Source organism: Microcaecilia unicolor, chromosome 1, assembly GCF_901765095.1.
Source record: "Microcaecilia unicolor chromosome 1, aMicUni1.1, whole genome shotgun sequence".
Taxonomy (NCBI): domain Eukaryota; kingdom Metazoa; phylum Chordata; class Amphibia; order Gymnophiona; family Siphonopidae; genus Microcaecilia; species Microcaecilia unicolor.
The window spans coordinates 643641025-643660365 of record NC_044031.1 but is presented as its reverse complement, the minus strand read 5'-3'; the positions used below and the strand labels follow the sequence as shown (position 1 = coordinate 643660365).

General features: G+C 39.9%; 1 protein-coding gene across 1 annotated transcript in view; it reads left to right on the top strand.

Annotated features, from left to right (window-relative positions):
* LOC115461335 (scavenger receptor cysteine-rich type 1 protein M130-like) overlaps nt 1-14760 on the top strand; it is an 86770-nt gene extending 72010 nt beyond the window's left edge. The window contains exons 8-9 of the mRNA XM_030191061.1: nt 4727-4806; nt 14710-14760. Coding sequence (XP_030046921.1) covers nt 4727-4806; nt 14710-14760 — 131 coding nt within the window. The remainder of the gene's footprint in view (nt 1-4726; nt 4807-14709) is intronic.
* Nucleotides 14761-19341: the final 4581 nt, after the last annotated feature.

Sequence of the window (19341 nt, the reverse complement as noted above, 5' to 3'; positions counted from 1 at the left end):
ATACACATTCCAGGGTAATTATAGGGCTCTTTTTTGAAAGAGAAAAATGTCCAAAAAGTGGCGTAAAGCAGCATTTGGCCAAATTTCTTCTCAAAACGTCTACATTGGCATTCTTGAAACCTATTTTGCAGACGTTTATTTATGCAATTTATAGGCACTGCATCCAAACCACAAGGGGGCATGTCGGGGGCATTTTGAAGGCAGGATTAGGGCATGCTTAACACTGGATGTTTTACAGCCATAATGGAACAAAACTAAACCATCTAGGATGAAAACTTCATTGTTTTGTTCTAGACCTGTTTTCTAATGAATAAGGCACAAAAATGTGCTCTAAATGACCAGATAACCCCTGGAGAGATTCGGGGATGACCTCCTTACTTTCCCAGTGGTCACTGACCCCCTCCTACCCCCTCCAAAAAGTACATACCAGTCTGTATGAGAGCTTCAGATGTTATAGCCAGTTCTATTAGAGTAGCAAGCAGATCCCTGGAGTAGTGTAGTGGTCAGTGCAGTGCACTGTAGAGAGAAGGACTCAGGCCTATATCCCACTTTACCTGTTACAGTTGTGATAGGAACTGTTAACCCTCTCACACTCACCAGAAACCTACTATACCCACATATAGGTGACCTCTTCACCTATGAGGTCTATTGTAATGGTGTACATTTGGGGGTGACGGGTTTTGGGTGGGTTTGGAGGGCTTAGCAGACAATATAAAGGGGTAATGGTGAAATGTGTACCTGGGAGCTTGTATGTGAAGTCCACCGCAGTACCCCCCTAGGGCAGTGGTTTCCAAACCTGGTTCTGGAGGCACCCCAGCCAGTCAGGTTTTCAGAATATCCACAATGAATATTAATGAGAGAGATTTGCATGCAGTGGAGGCAGTGCTCTTCTGGGATGTTTGTTTGGCCAGTCTATTAAGAATGTTGGCTCCTCCTACATCCCAATGGCTTGATTTTGTGCATTTATCACTTGGTCAAAATTTTTTTTTTTTCAAATATGGACCAAAAAGATAAATGCATAGAACACAAAAACATCTTACATGTGGCCATTAAAAAAATTTCTGGTTCAGATTTGGGGTGTTTAGCACAAAATGTCAAAAGCCCAACTTATACATTCATCAAGTGGTCTGGCAAGATTCAACTTCTAAAAGAGTTTTAGCATGTTGCTTGCTGATACTAAAGTAGTGTTTTAAGATACTGTTGTACTAGTTTGTTATATTTAAATTGTATATAAATTTTATTTTGAATTAATTCAAAATATGTAAACACATCAATATGGTCTATTTGGAGCCTGTAAAATAAGAGCCACAAGCTGTGTCATCATATCAAAGGCTGCACTCAGGGAATGTGGCATGTTGCTTCAGATTGCATTGTTTGCACTGACAGGGAAAGCAGTCATTTCTGATCCATCTGGGAATAAACATTCAATTGAAAATAAAATGAAAGACATAGGGCTCCTTTTACAAAGCTGCGCTAACGATTTTGGTGTGGCAAATGCAATGAAGCCTATTCAGTTCCTATGGGCTTTGCCACATTTGTCAAGCCAGAATCGCTAGCACAGCTTTGTAAAAGGAGCCCATAGTGAAAAAAAAACTTTGTTACATTTTGTTTCATTTACAAGCACTTCTGTTTTCCTTTATTTGGGTATAACAAAAGAGAGGGAACGAAGTACAAACTAAAGTCCAAACAAAAAAAAAAACAGCACCAGGGGCCTTTAAAAATTTGGTGAAATAAAACCAAGATTTACCCACTACTTCCCTCCGCACCCTCAGCTTGTCTATGCCTCCTTATCTCTCCCCCTCCCCCAGCCTGACTTTACCACCCTAAACCTTGAAAATGAGTACAAAGCAACTCCTGTTGTGCTGGGTTACCCTACTCCTCAAAAATGGGCATTAGCAATCTTCAATACCTCCTGACCCACTGGATCTTCTTTTCAGAATAGTGCTAGACAGCTCTAAGACTGGCACCCCTGTTCCCTCTAAACTGAGCAGGTGTCCTCCAACTACATTGCTACCAGTAAAGGGCAGTGATTCAATAGGGACAGACAGGTTCCCTGGAGTCCTGCAGAACTTGCCTGTCCCTCAGTATTGCAAATGTGATAGTGAAATAGCACTTCCTACTAGCAGGACCATAAGTGGAGGTCTCCCACTCAGCTTAGAGAGAACAGCGACTGCCACCATTTTGCTATAAGGCAGTATCCTGCAATAGGGCTGTACAACAAAATCCCATTTAAATTTCATGCTTCAACAAGGTATTTTCCCAAAAGAAAAAGGCAACATTCTACTCACCCCAATACCAAAAGACACCAAGAAAAAAAATCAAATGACATTACCAACTACCGACCAGTAGCATCTATCCCGCTGGTAGTCAAACTAATGGAAGGTTTGGTAACCAAACAATTATATGATTACATAAACAAATTCACAATACTACATGAATCTCAATCAGGTTTCCACCCCCTACACAGCACCGGAACAGTACTACTTACCGTCCTAACCTAATTCAAGTAGGAAATAGCAATAGGTAAAAGTATACTTCTCCTCCAATTCAACATGTCTAGTACGTTCGACATGGTCAACCACAAGATATTACTAAGACTCCTAGACTACTTCGGAATTGGCGGAAACACACTCAAATGGATCAAGGGCTTCCTAACCACCAGAACATATCAAGTGAAATCTAACACTAACTTATCATCACCGTGGAAACCAAACTGTGGAGTACCACAAGGATCACCATTATCACCGATCCTTTTTAACCTCATGATGACCCCACTAGCCAAGGCCCTATCCACTCAAGGCCTCAACCCATTCATTTATGCAGACGATGTCACAATATATATCCCATACACAACACATACAAACCCAAAAGCCTAAGCATCCTAGGTCGCACCCTCCCCATCTCAGACAACCTAAAAATTCTCAGAGTAACAATCGACCGAAACTTCACTCTAGAGAACCAAGCGAAATCTACCATAAAGAAAATGTTTCACTCAATGTGGAAACTCAAATGCGTGAAACCATTCTTCCCGAGGGCTATATTTTGCAACCTGATACAATTAATGGTACTAAGCCACGCAGACTACTGCAATGGAATTTTATGCGGGATGCAAAGAACAAATTATAAAGAAACTTCAGACCGCCCAGAACACAGCAGCCAGGCTTATATTTGGAAAAACACGTTATGATAGCACCAAACCCCTCCGAGAAAAACTGCACTGGCTCCTAATCAAAGAACGTATTGCTTTTAAGGTCTGCACCATGGTTCATAAAATTATATACGACGAATCCCCGGGATACATGACAGACCTCATAGACCTACCAACCAGAAACAGAACAAGATCAGCACGAACTTACCTAAATCTCCTCTACCCAAATACTAAAGGACTCAAATACAAATCAACTTATGCATTCAGCTTTCTTACTTAAGCGCACAACTATAGAACGCTCTGCCAAAGGTAATAAAAACAATGAACGACCACCTAAGTTTCTGGAAAGAACTAAAAACAAACCTGTTCAAAAAGGCATACCACACTGACCCAACATAAAAGCCTAAGTTCCTGCGACACTGCAAAACCAAAGACTGTAATGGACATACCTTAACCCTCATCCCCCCTCCCTAACTTCCCCAATGTATCTACCAAACACGAACCTTCTTTTACCACAATAACACTTGTATTTGTTCATACCTCAACTGGTGAACATCGTTGCGGTACCATGTAAGCCACATTGAGCCTGCAAATAGGTGGGAAAATGTGGGATACAAATGAAACAAATAAAATAAATGAATGACTTGATGCTCAAAGAATTATGTTTTATCATTATCATGCTGTACAAGATCCTTCTGTACCACTAAATGTCTTTTTAAGATATTTCCACTACTCACGATGTATTGTAAACCACATTGAGCCTGCAAAAAGGTGAGGAAAATGTGGGATATAAATGCAACAAATAAATAAATAAAATAAATTTTGTTCTATGGTCATATCACTGCATATGACCAAACAAAAAAAATGGTAATTACCTTAGGACTGGCTGATGCCATTTTGAAAATAGGACCCTACAGTTCTGCAGGAAGAATTTGAGGGATCATGCTTGACCCATTTCAAGGACTAGGAAGATATGGCTCAAACTTGGCAGGGCAGGAAGAAATGCAGACCATTTCAGCCTTTTTTCAAGGACTACAATGGGGTAACTGGAATCTAAAGGAGTGAGGGGTAGAGTCAAGACTAAGGTATCAGTAGAGAGTTTTATTATGTTTTTGCTTTGCTCCTTTTATATTTTAAATTAGATATTTTAATTTTTTCAAAACAAAACAAAATAAGCATCAAATGCAAAGAAAGAGATAGTATGAGAGCCAAATGAGACAACTTGAAAATTGTTATAATGCACATTCTTAGCTGCTGTTTTTAACCATAAATTAACCACAATTTTCAAACATTAATTTCTACAAAAAAAAAAAAAGAAAAGAAAAGAGGGAGCTCTAAACTATACAGCATGTAAAACTTTATTGGTCATTTTCTTGATCAGTTAAGACTGTGTCATCTATAATGAGTTTCTTGAATTTGAATTTCCTTACAATTGAGACTTCATGGTTACCTTAAAATTAAAACACTTAAATCACCTTAACTAATAACTCAAGCAGTTTTGACATACATTTATATATTTGAGGTGAACATTTTCTTCCATATTTTTGTAAACGCTTGTATAACCTCTTTGTTTCTCAGGCTGTATATTACAGGGTTCAGAAGTGGGGACACAATTGTGTACATCACTGATACAATTTTGTCATCGTTCAGTGAGTAAGGTAAGATGGGTCGTACATAGGTATATATTACCATACTATAGAACACAGCAACTACATTAAGGTGGGCAGCACAGGTGGAGAAGGCTTTTCTCTTCTTGTCATTTGATCGGATTCTCACAATGGAGAAAATAATACAGGTGTACGAGACAAGTGTCAACAAAAAGCAAGTTAATCCTAATATCAAATCAGCCACTAGAGTTGCATAGTCATTCACAGTGGTATCCGAGCAAGACAGCTTTAATACTGGTGGGATTTCACAAAAGAAATGGTTGATGACATTAGGCCCACAGAAGGATAACCTAAACATTAAGGCAGTGAGCACTATGGAATTGAAAGTGCCAATGGACCATGCAAGTGCTGCCAAACCCACACACTTTGTCTTGTTCATAATAGTAGGATAATGCATAGGGAGACATATTGCCACAAAACGATCATAACTCATTACCGCAAGGAGGGAAAGTTCAGTACCCAAAAAGGAAGTAAAGAGGTACAGTTGGACCATGCATCCAGAGAAGCCGATTGTATTCTTCTTTGTCAGAATATTATGTAGCATCTTGGGAATAGCAGTAGATGAGCAAAAAATATCCAACATTGAGAGGTTGGTGAGGAAAAAGTACATTGGGGTGTGAAGCCGAGGCTCTAGGAGAATGATTCCAATGATGAGTAGATTCCCCAGTAGGGCTAACACATAGAGGGTTAGGAATATAACAAACAATGTATTCTGGAAAGGTAGACTGGAGAATCCAAGAACTACAATTTCTGTAACAAATGTCCCATTCATGTCTTCTATTACCATCTGTAACAACAAAAATGAAAATCTTAAAATTTTCAATGCATTTTTTCATAACTGAATTGGATGAATACGATGGATATTTCAGTAACTATGGGCAGAATTCAGGAAATGATGCTGAAGGTTATGTACTGGGATGATATGCGTTAAAACAGTATTCTGTGAAAGGCATTCTGCATGGAACAACCTTTGTAGAATAGTAGCTTACTGTGCATCTGACTAGAGTTTATCTTGCCTAAAAAATCTGCGCTGAAACAAATTATGCTTAAGTGCATTCTATAAAGTACACCTGGGGATTTAGATGTATTTTATAGAATAGGCTTAAATTTCTGCACGGTTTATAAGCAAAGCACCAGTCCACATGACTAAATTTAGTCATGGGAAGTTATGACAAAGTACCCTAAGTGTGTAAGCATTTATGCCTACCAAAAGCTGGTCTAAATGCTGGCGCCCAGCTAATAGCAGTTAGGTGAGCAAATGACATTATTCTATATCATGCCAAAATCCTGCGAATACCCCTGACCCTCCCATGTCCCTCCAATGGCCACACCCCCTTTGGTGTTCTGCACCATAAAATGTAGGCATACAAATGATTAAATAGGGCATAGGACAGATCAATATGTAACTCCAAATGAGTGCCAATTAACGCTCCTGCTGTGCACTGTTCCCTCAGATGAGTGGGTGTCCTCCAACTGCATTGCTACCAGTAAGAGGCAATGCTTCAATATTGTGTTTTCAATCTCTATGGACAGGCAGGTTCCCTGGAGTCCTGCAGAACTTGCCTGTCCCTCACTATTGTAAAATGTGATAGTGAAACAGCACCCCCCACTGGCAGGACTGTAGATGGAGGACTCCTGCTTAGCCTAGAGAAAACAGTGCTGCTGTATGTCCTTCAGTGTACAAAATGGCAGCTGAGACCTCTAGTAGTAATATTACATTATTACTCCAAGGGTTCGGGCTTCTATATATGAGCATTTTGACAGGAAACAGATGCTAATTTTCTAGAGTAATTTCTGGGCAAGAAAAAGATACATGGGATGTACAGATCCACAGCATCTCCATTTTAGTGGGATTCAATTTGTAGTTATTCATCGATTACCAAAGCTTGGTCTGATGCAGACTATAGGTTAATTACAGCTGCTACTTAATTTTTCCCGAGCAAATATATCTGAACATCATCCACATACTCATTGCAGCAAAGATCTAATCGATGAACTCAGAAAAGTCTAAAAGGAATTAACTGGAAAACATCAACAGCACAAGAAGGGACAATGCCACATTAAAGTGAAGGAGTAGCCTAGTGGTTGTAGAAGCAGGCTGTGAGCCACAGATATCAGGGTTCAGCTCCCACTGTTCCTCCTTGGGGCCTTGCACAAGTCATTTAACCCTCCATTACTTTAACTACAAAATTAGGGGCACTTTTACTAAACTGTGGTATGTGCTAGCACATGCTTACCACAGCTTAAAATGGCTTACTGCATCGTGTCCTGCTTCAAATCATCATACTTTACAATTATTTTTAGAGTGCGCACATTTGAGGATACAGATTAGACGTTCCTGCATTATTCAGTGCAGTGGAGGACTGGCCTAATGGTTAGAGCACCGTGGCCGGTTCACTTAACCCTCCATTGCTTCACGTACATAATTAGATAGATTGTGAGCCCTCCTGGGACAGGGAAATACCCAGTGTACCTGAATGTAACTCACCTTGAGTGTTAGGTATTATTAGGAAAGGAATGGAAAGAAAAAATGAGGACGTTATAATGCTTTTGTATCGTTCCATGGTGTGACCGCACCTCGAATTTTGTGTGCATTTCTGGTCACCGCATTTCAAAAAATATATAGTGGAATTAGAAAAAGTACAGAGAAAGGCGATGAAAATGATAAAGGGGTTGGGATGACTTTTCTATGAGGAAAGGCTAAAGCAGCTAGGGCTCTTCAGCATGGAGAAAAGCCTGCTGAGTGGAGTTGTTATAGAGGTCTATAAAATAATGAGTGGAGTTGAACGGGTAGGTATGAATCACTTGTTTACTCTTTACAAAATTACTAGGACTAGGAGACATGCAATGAAGCTACAAAGTAGTAAATTTAAAATGAATTGGAGGAAATATTTCTTCACTCAACATGTAATTGAACTCTGGAATTTGTTGCAGAGACTGTTGTAAAAGCAGTTAGCTTAGCAGGGTTTAAAAAAGGTTTGGCGGCTTCCTAAAGGAAAAGTCCATAGACCGTTATTAAATGAACTTGGGGAAAATCCACTATTTCTTGGATAAGCAGTATAAAATGATTTGTACATTTTTGGGATCTTGCCAGGTACTTGTAACCTGGATTGGCCAGTATTGGAAACAGAATGGTAATACTTATGTTCTTAAGTACTGAAAAAGGTGTGAGCAAAATCCAAATAAATAATATAATATAATATAATATAATAAATATATATTACTGCGCACTAACTGGTTATTTATTACTGCCTAAAAAATGGGTGTCGATAAGTGCTCATGCAGTAATTTCTTTTAATGGCCACGAGCTAATGACAATATTAGCACACGGCCATTAATACAACAATTAGAAAATTAGCCATTTTACTGCAGTGGTAAAAATGGCCTTAGGATGAAGGAAAACCCATGTAAAGGTGTGCTAAAGCCATTTTTTCTGCATTTTAGTAAAAAGGCCCCTTAAATTGTAAACTCTTTGGGGACAGGGAAATGGCTACTGTACCTGATTGTAACTTGCCCTGGACTACCATTGGAAAGGTGTGAGCTAAATACAAAAAAAAAAAATTGTAAAGGAATAGTGCATTTAGGGCCTCTTTTATGAAGCCGTGCTAGTGGTCCCCTGAGTGGTAATGCTGGCAAAGCCCATTCACTTTGAATAGGCTTCGTCTGCATTGCCGCGCGGGAACCGGTAGCACGACTTGATAAAAAAGGCCTTAGAAAATGAAAAATTGAGTTTCATAGGCAATATCGTAACACTTATCACTTAGGGCCCTGTTTACTAAGGTGCATTAGTGTTTTTAGCGTGCCTACACTTAGTGCGTGCGCTAACCATGTAGGCGCCTATAGGGAAATTATAGGCACGTACATGATTAATGTGCATTAAAAATAGCGCACCTATAATGCTGCTTAGTTAACAGGGGCCTAACTGTGATAAATGTTATGATATTAATAATCACTAATTGTGCCTCAAAGGGGGAACATATTATTTACATCCTGGACAAAAATATATTTAAATCAAAGACTGTGTAAGATATCTGGGGGTGAATCATTCTGTTTACATATCATTTGACACAGAAGTCTACAAAATCCTGATTGAAGTGGAATGGGTAAACGTGAATTGATTGATCTTTTTAAAAAATATAAAAACAAGGGGGCAATCCATGAAGTAACATGGTAATACTTTTAAAACAAATAGAAGACTATATATATATATATATATATATATATATATATATATATATATATATATATATATATCTAATATAATAAAACGCACCCTCAACATTCTGACGTCACTCCCAGGCTGAAGGGTTCGTGGATTCGTGGTGTGAAGCCTTCAAGCCAGCCAGCCGTCTCTGCCCCGCCCTCGCGTCAAATGTCATGACGTCGAGGGCGGAAAAAAAAAAAAACCAAATCCGGCAGCGAAGCGTCAGGGAAGGAGGCGGCGCTCCCGACGTCTAGCCTTCCCTTCGCTGTGTTCCGCCTTCTTCTGCTTAGTCCAGGAGCAAGCACTGCATTTCCCAATTCCACTGTAATATCTGTGTTCTGTGTTGTGTATGTGTGTTGGGCATGTGATGTGTCGTGAGGGACGGCGGTACTGGTTGGGTAGCAAGTTCTATGGGTTGTGACCATGTAGGCCTAATTTTGGAGAGCAAGGTTTAGGGGTGGGGCAAGCTGTGTGGGTATTTTGTTTTAGGGATGAAGAAGCTTCCAGGGTCATAGAGCAGTTGGGAAAGCTATTTTATAGAGTGGAGCAGTTTACAGGGGTTTTTTTTGTTTTGAGGTGGGACGGTTTTGATGTGGTGTGGCAGTTGCAGGTGATATTTTATGGTGTGGGAGCGATATGCCAGGTGGTGTGGCAGTTGAAGTTGGTTGGTCTGGTCTGGATGTGGGGCAGTTGCAGGGGGTGATTTTTAGGGAAAGGGGTGCAGCAGTTATGGTAGCTAGGTTTTTAGGATGGGACTGTTGTGGGTGAGGTAGAAGTTGTGGGGATAGCCTTTGGATGTGGGCGCTGTATGCCAGTAGTGTACCAAGGGCGGGGTGGCAGCGGCAGTCTGCCCTGGGTGCAGGCAGCAAGGGGGTGCATGGAGCAGGCGTGCGGCTGTTAGCCGTACCAGTCCCCTGCCCCTGACAGCTGCGTGCCTGCTCTGCACACCCCATTGCTGGGAGGAAAGGTCAGGTGATGTGCTTCAGGGGTGTGGCGTGCCTTGGGGGGGGGGTGATGCACTGTGGGGGCTCAGTGGTGACCCATCCTGGGTGGTGAACAAGCTAGGAATGCCACTGCTGTATGCAGGGTGGTGAAACAGTTACAGGTGCATAGTTTTGGGCTCTGAAGGCAGTTCGAAGTGTTGTGACCATTGCAAGGCATAGTTTTGGAGTGGGAGCTTTCAAAGATCTCTCCTCCATGAGTCCATTCCAAAGTGACCCAACCTCCCCTTCTAGTTCCCCCCATAATGAAATCCCCCACACACAGATGAAGTGACTTTGATCCTCTTCCCTCCTCCATCCCCACCCCTGATCCCCTTCCACAGAGCCTTCTAACCTCCAATATGGCCCTTCTCCACACCCTGTAGCCCCCCCCCCCCTACAGACCTATCTTTCAAATCTATGGTAGTTTAGGGGTCGGAGAAGCCATTTGGCTTATGGAGCTGTGATGGACAGGAGCAAGTGGGGATTGCTTCTGCCCTGTTGACCCCTAGGCCATCTTGGATTTCAGAAGTAGGCCTGCTGGGTGGGGTCTACAGGGAATATTGGGAAGGCATGTTGGAGGCTAAAAGGCTGTGAGGGAGAGAATCAGATTGAAGTGGGCCTTTACTTTTGGGGAGGAGAGGGGAAACCTACCAGAAACATTTATATGGATTCTGGCCAGCTGGGACCCGCATGAGTGTCTTGTGTGGTTGCCCAGATGTATGTCAGCTGAGTCTTGCATAAGTTCGGGTGGCTATCTTCCATTTAAATTCCAGTTTTAAATATCCAGGACTAACTTAGTTGGTGATGGTAATTGCCGCTGGCTGAATATTTTCTGGTAAGTGAAGGAGTGGCCTAATTGTTAGTTTTTATAATCTATTTTACATTTTAATTTGTAAACTGCTCTGAAAGGCTACTCAATGGAGGTTAATCAAGTACTTTATATATTTGGAATTGACAGAGATGACATGGTGTATCCATAGGAGAAACAGGATTGGAACCCTGACTTCCCTAAATCTTATCCACTGTTTAACCTCTCTGCTACTTCTTCAACCCTACACACATAGTACTACAAACCACCATAACTTTAAATTCTCTTAAGTGGAATTACCTTCTCTGTACATTTTAAGTGATGATCATGCTTAGACCCCATCAACCCATGGAGCAGAGATGGATAAATTTGGTCCTTGAGAGGCACAACACTTCTAAATTGCAGAATGACCACAATGAACAAACTAATTATGTTGTGAGACCAGCTGTATGCAGACCTGTTTATTAATCTGGATTTAGATCACTCCTTTTTCAGTAGTAGTTCAAGGTAAGTTATGTTCCAGTACTCTAGGTATTTTCTGGTGCCTGGGGGATTCACAATCTAATTTCATATTGAGGCAATGGAGGGTTAAATGACTTGTCCAAGGTCATAAGGAGCAGCAGTGGGATTTGAAAAGGACATCCCTGGTGCTCTAACCACTAGGCTACTCCTCCACTCCAACTCAAAGTGGAATCCCCTAGCAAACATATTCAACCCTTCCCCCAACCTCAAACCCTCCCCAGGACAACCCAGGAGTTTCCCTGTTAGTCTATTTAGCTATGGCGGGAATGGTCCCCCTCAACTCTCATCCCATCTGGTTCTGTGGTTCAAAACAAGTGCTTATGACTCCCAGCAATAGTTTTGCAGTACTACACTAGGGGTCAACCTACCATATAAGGAGTGAATTCCCTTATATGAGGATTTTAATTTCTAACATTAGTACCACAAAACTACTACTAGAGGACATAGATGCCATTTTTAATTTCAGATCCTGATGGGCGGGAACAGGGGGCATCAGTTTCCATCCTGGCCCACTAGAGTACCAGATTGACCCTCAAGGTGAGTTCTAGGGGAATTGGGAGGTGGGGTGAGGGTTCAAGTATAGTGGCTGAGGGTCCTCCTCTATGGAGATTCAGTTCTTGGTGGCTTGATCAGGAGGGGGGCAAGGATTGGAGGAAGAGCTTGATTGGGGAAGGGTAAGGATCAGAAAGGGTATTGGATTAGGGGACTGAATTTCAAATGGGGATTGGATTGGGAGGATGCTACGTAGATGGGATAGGATGGGGAGGGGTGTTGAGTGATCACAGCTGCAGAGGCAATTATTTTTAAATTGTCAATGGGCAGCTGTCATGTATTGCTGGTACAGCTATTGCATCAATGCCACCACTTTGGTATGGATTAGGTGCAGCTATACTATCAGCAGTCATTACCCCCACATCTTATAAAGGTCTCCCAAATTTGATTTCAGATTCAAGATCCATGTTCAAGCTAGTTAATGAGTCATTAATAATCAATTATTGATGTTAATTGCCATTAATTAGGACCTATAGGCATATTTGCATATGTACTATTCTATAATGCTGTATGCTCTAATTGGTGTACAACTCAAAAGGGGGCATGCCCATGGGGGGAGCATGGATGGGTCTGGAGTATTCCCAAAATATGGGCACAGTGTTGTACAATAGGGTCAGTTATGAGCCCAACTGCCATGAGATACATGCTAGCATTTACACTAGGTTTCAGCAGGCATAAGTCCTCGTGCCCAGAGTTGGCGTGGGAATCCGTGCTGAGCACTATACTATAAAGGGCACACAGTCCAAAGCACCATTTATAGAATTGTCTGTTTGTGGAACTCACTTAAACAAGCAACAGCCCCCAATCCTTTTCGCCCTACAGAGAGAAGCCAAGGGAAAGAAAACTCAAAGTAGACAAGAGGTTATAATCAAAATACACAGAAACTTCTGGGAGGAACTCCTGGGCTCCACTTAATTACAGTGAACTCACCCAAGTCTAGCTCAACTTCTTCAGGTCTTCTGTTCTGTTTTATTGGCAAAAAGTATAATGTCACGGATTATATGCCAACAGGTTTACATCATAAATCACAAGATACAAGATCTGATATACCGCCTTTCTGTGGTTACAATCAAAGTGGTTTATATATTACATACAGGTACTTATTTTGTACCTGGAGCAATGGAAGGTTAAGTGACTTACCCAGAGTTGCAAGGAGCTGCAGTGAGAATCGAGACCGCTGCACTAGCCACTAGGCTATTCCTCTACTCAAAGCTATTTTTTAGGTAGTCCAGGGACAGAGTCAGCACTTATTTGGTTAAGTGTCAATATTCTGCACTTAACCATCTAAGTTTAGTGGTCAAATTGGTCTGCATAAAAGTCAGTCCTATCTTTATGCAGTAAGTGTCAAATATTGCACTTAACAACATAAGAGATGGCTGGCAATATAAACCTTGATATTCAATGTCGTTGCCTGGATATGGCCGGGCATTGAAAATCCATGAATAACACTAGCTACAGATAAAAAAATGCTCACCACCGCTAGTTGAATACCAACCTCTAAATTTTCAAATGTGAGCCCAAAGCCACGGTATCACTTATCGTTTATTAGGTTTGCTATACCACTTCTCATGCGTGGAAATCAAAATGGTTTACAATACATAAAATAAACATAAAACCAAACCTACCTAATAGGAATGCCATAAAATAAATAGGAAAGCACACTCACTCAAGACCATTCAACACCACTCAAACAACTAACAAATTCTAAAAACACTTATATTAAAAATAAACATTCATAAGTTTGCCTTCTCCCCCTACCCCCCGTCACAGAAATCCAACCAGAAGGACATCATAGTCCAAAGGCTAATTTGAAAAAAGGGGTTTTCAAGGAGACTCGGAAGGAGGCATAGGAATCATCTAACCTCAGATATTGGGGAAGTGAGTTCCAGAGGGGTCAAAGAAAGAAAAAAGCAGACGATCATGTAGACTCCCATTGTGCCTTAGAAGGGTGAGGTATAACAAGCCTATTATCTGTAAGTGAACAAAGAGTACAAGAACGAGAGTAAGGTATAATCAAAGAGGCCAAGTAAGAAGTAGTGGCAGTGTATAGGATTTTATGTGTAATTGCAAGAATCTAGCACAAGCATGTGCCTACCATGTGCCAAAAAGCACTGCTGAAGGATGTGCTGAGGCATCCCGCAGTAGCATGCTGATCTGCACGTGCTAGTCCCACACTTAAAAATATCAATGGGAGGAGAATAGGCAGGGTTAGCACAGAGTAATGGCCATGTGCCTATTGAGAAATTAATGCATGGGTGTTACAGAACAAAATGGAAATAAGGCCATTTTACAGCCATGCTAAAAGTTGCCACAGCACACGGGAAACCCACATGCTAACAACACCGCTGGCCACTTTTTAGCACAACTTAATAAAAGGGCCCCTTAATAAAGCTTGTATTTGTTAAATCCATTTTCTCAGCTGTTTCTTTTTCATCAAACATTTGGAGGACCGATTGGCTGATTTTGTCTAAGGGGTGCACTCCTGCAATGCAATTTAATGATATCTTTTATTATCTTTTGATATGTGAATAGAAATAGATTATGTTATTTATAGCTTGTTTTTTTGTTTTGTTGATTGACTGAATCTTTGGTTTGATTGAGTTTCTTTACTGTTTTATAAACGTCATTCTATTCAAGCTTTTAGTTAGCCTATGCACTACTTTGGCCTGTGAGTCAGATAAAGCAATATAGAAAGTTTTAATAAACTGTAAACTATAAACGTTTTGCTTGCAATTATTGAATATTATGTTCTTTTGTGTTTAAGCTATTTTACAATCACTCATCGCTCATTTATGACTTTTTTGTTTGTTTCATTTCTTCCTCAGTCTTCCCTTAAATGTCTGCTAATTGGCAAAAGTTCAAATCTTTTGAAATGAAAGAAGAAATGTAAAGCGATGCTCCAGTTTTGAAGCTAAGTTTCTTTTGAATATTTGAAATCTGAACTTGATTTTTATAAAATATAAGAGAAAAATTTGCTAAAATTAAAATGGATCAAATGAGGAATACCTACCCACCACAAAAGTGCCTGGCTCACGTTATTAGCCTGTGTGATGGTGATAGGAAAATCTGAAGGATCCTAAAAAATGCAAGTAATACCCTTTCATGAATATAAAAGTATGGTTGAAGTATATTGAGAGCTGGGTAATATTTTGTGAGATATAGTAATACCCCCTCTATTAAATATAAATAAAAGGGATACCATAGTAGGTGGATTGCTAATTGGCAAAGGAATTCTTGTTAAAATTATTTCTTTCTATGTATTATGATTTCTTTTCCCTTTATTGCAAGTTGTATTGCTGTTTCCTTTTTAAAGACGTTCTTTGATGTAATGTATTATGAGAAACAAATAAAAAAAATAAATCACTGAAAATTTGATAAAGCAAATTGAGTAAAGAGTAATAAATCACCAAGATTCACTTTAGAATTTCAAAACAGCTCACACATGAAATTAATAACATGTCACTAGTAATCTCTGACTTATCATTTAAAATATTCACAGTACCTGAGGACTGGAGTCTGGCCAAAGTAATGCCAATTTTTAAAAAGGATCCAAGGGTGATTTAAGAAACTATATACTTCTGAGCTTAATATTTGTTTAAGTTTAAACACTTAGAACATAAGAACATAAGAGTAGCCATACTGGGTCAGACCAATGGTCCATCTAGCCCAGTATCCTATTTCTAACAGTGGCCAAGCCAGGTCACAAGTACCTGGCAGAAACCCAAATCTTGACAACATTCCATGCTACAAATCCCAGGGCAAGCAGTTGTTTTCCCATGTCTGTCTCAATAGAAGGCTACGGACTTTTCCTCCAGGAATTTGTCCAGACTTTTTAAAAACCCATTTGATATAACACACCTTTACCAGATCTAGGCGGTTTACAAAACACATTTAATATACACAGACAAAGGAAAATAGCTCCACTAAATGATAGGCTAGAAGGAGAACAGATTGAGACAGTCCAGCTTTTCTTCCATTGCTTTCAATGGAAGTAAAACTCAGCGTGGCTCAATCTGTTCTCCTTTATCTGAAGCCATATGGTAACCCTAGGACAGACCTAATACAACACTCACCAAGATTGCATTCATTCTTCCATACAATCACAAAGTCAACTCAATTTAGACCATCACGCAGTCCAGTCTTCCCTTCCTTCTAGGCTACAGATTGAAAGCCTGCTTTAAAAATACATTTTTAATAAAATTGTAAATCTTTTCTAATTCTCCTTAACATAAACTTCCTTACGTAGGACATTCCAGAGTACTAGGATCTGACAGAAAAATGCTCTTTTCCTTGTACTTGACCAACGTGTCTGAGCTAAAGGGAACATAAAGCTAATTAGTGGCAATATTTTCTTGTTAAGTGGCAACTATCAGCACTGATTGGCTTGTTAAGCCAATTAAGTGGCATGTGCAATACAGAATGTGACCAGATTTGCATGCACAACTTCGATCGCAGTATATAAAATTTAAGGGATAATGTCCACCTGCTTAAATATATCACTTTTACTCCCATAGGGGTCCTTTAACTAAGCTGCAGGAAAAAGGGCCCTGCACTAGTGGCAGGGGCAGTTTTTCCCATATGCCTGGGCCCTTTTTTACTGCAGTGGGTAAAAAGCCCCCAGACACACATGGCCATGCAGTAAGAGAACTCTTAAAGTTTGGCAGGGAATCCTTAACGGCCATCCATTGAGGTGGCGATAAGGGCTTTCACGCTAACCCGGCGGTAATCGGTCAGCGTGAGGCGATGCCTAATTACCGGCGTGTTACCACCATTCAAGCCATTTCCAGGGGTTTTCTTTTTCCCCTGGAAATGGCATACGCTTGCGGCAGGACTACTGCTGGTGGACGCATTGGGCCAGTGGTGGTCCTGGAAGAGCGAGCGGTAAGCAGCTTATTGCCGCTCTGTAAAAGGGTCCCATAATGATTAATGTGCTACACAAAGGATATTAAATCTACTTTTGAAAGAGACATGCTGGACATAATAGTAAAAACTAATCTAAAACACAAATAATAAAAAAACAAACAAATTTACTGACCATATAGATAGACACAGCTCAATGGAAACTGATGTAGCAAAGACAAGGTTTGCCTTGCCAATTTATTAAAAATGTTGAACATGTAAAGAAACACGTGGTTAAAGTGAACTGGTTGGTGTAGTGAATTTGAATTTTTATAAGACATTTCACAAAGTCCTTCATGAGAATGCCCTCAAGAAAATAAAAGGTTATGGGTTAGGAGGCAATGTACTGTTGTGGATTTAAAACTCGTTAAAAGACAGGAAACAAACAAACAGAGAGTAAGACAAATTAGTAATTTTTAAAGTGTTATTAGTGGACTGCTTCTATGATCTGTACTGGGACTTGCACTATGCAACACATTCATAAATGATCTGAAGAAAGGAACAGCATATCAGGTAACTGAAAATGCAGATGGCACAAAGTTTATTCAGAAGGCTTTTGTTCATTTAAATGTGGAGAATGACGCAATCGGAACTTGCAGCTAGAGAAGCAAGTTCCAATCCTATCGTTATTCACAATTTAAATAAACAGAAGTGTTTTAACTCCACCCTTGGACTCCTTAAACTTGATGTTTTGAACCTCACTTTCCCTTTTGCTGCCCGTGAGGATCTTGTTCTCTTTCCTTCCACTGGCTACAAAGTTATTCAAAGTCATTAAAATGACAAAGGATTGTGAGAAAAATATTATGAGACCTGTAAATGGGCACCTAATAGGAAGATGAAATTTAATGTGGACAAAGTGATGCAGGTACACAAATGCTGGGTTCTGAGTTAGGAGTCACCATTCAAGAAAAAGATCTTGGAGTAATTGTGGACAATAAATTGCAGTTTTCAACCTAGTGTGCCATGGCTGCCAAAAAGCGAAATGAACATTTGGGATTATTTGAATAGGGATGGAGTACAAACCTGAGAATATCCATTGTACAGGTCTGGTTCTTTCCATCTCAAAAATAATATACTGGAACTAGAAAAAGTTCATAGAAAGGCAACAAAATTGATAAAGGGGATAGAATGCCTTCCTGATGAAGAGAAGCTTAACAGATTGAGGGATGACTGACAAGGAATATGAGACAAGTTTGTGAAAGAGGTAGAAAGATTAACTAGGAAATGGCTGTTTAACCTTTGAATCAACACTAAAACTAGAGGACACTCTATGAAATTAACCAGCAACAAACTGAAAACTAATCAGAAAATATTTTTCCAGCAGTTACCAGTTGACGATAGTCATGGTGACTAAGATAGTAAAGTAAGAGGCTTGGATAAGCTCCTGGAAGAAATTATTAGCCATATAGACTTGGGAAAACTCATTGCTTATCCCTTGAAATGAGCTATGAAAAATCAGGATCTGCTGAGCTGGCCACTGACGGAGACAGAGTTCTGGGCTTGACAGAGCTTGATCTGATTCAGCATGACTTTTCTTACATTATTATTATTCGAGAAAAAGTATATCAATACATTTGCTAAATTTGATAGGGGGAAATCTATCTGATTCCAATTTGAATCAAATAGTTTCACATTTCTAATAGAAATAAAGATGATCTGAAAACCTGCATTCTGCAATTACAAATCAAATCCAGAATGTTGGTCAAGGAGTTTCGTATTTATTCCTTTTGCTGGGAGTGTTATCACATATTTTGATCTCTATGCAGTAAACCAAATGACAGAATAACCAGATTATAGATAATTTCCATCCATCTAAGTAGGCAATATTGTATAGGATTGAGTATGAATGATTCTAATATAACTTTTGAGATGATACAAATTTGTTTAGGAGACTTCTTCCTAATATAGAATAACTATTCACTATTATATGCAGAATTTCCATTGTTGACCCAGGTACAAGTCTAAATTCAATCATTCTAGTCTCTTAAACTATAAATCTAAAACAGCTCTACGAATCCCATAAAATTTTTTATTTACTCACCAAAAATGTTTTTCCTCTGTGAGCAGCAGTTGAATGATTTGCTTTTGAGGGGTGGTTTTATATTCTAGATATACTGCATTTGGACTGTTGAGGTTTCTTTTCAACATACCTCTAAGGACTTTAAAAGTTAGTTTGTACTTCATAAACTTTTCTGTTCTAATAGCATTCCTCCAGAGTATTCATTTGGTACTTTCCAGTCACATATACAATGTAGGAAGAAGCTAAACATTAGTTAGATCTATGCTGTGTTGTATGGGCTTCTAAGGGGCCCTTTTACTAAACCATGCTAAAATGTGGCTGGCGCTGTTATTAGCACCTGGGTTTCCCGCTTGCTGTATGCACTTTTAGTGTAGCAATAAAATGGCTGCATTTATATATTTTTCTTTAATGACCACGAGTTAATTTCCCAATTAGCGCATGACCATTACCACGGGAGCCCTTACCGCCACCTATTTTCTAAGCTGTAAGGGCTAAGAGTTGCATGTAGGGAAGAGGAACCCTAACTATAGCTACATGA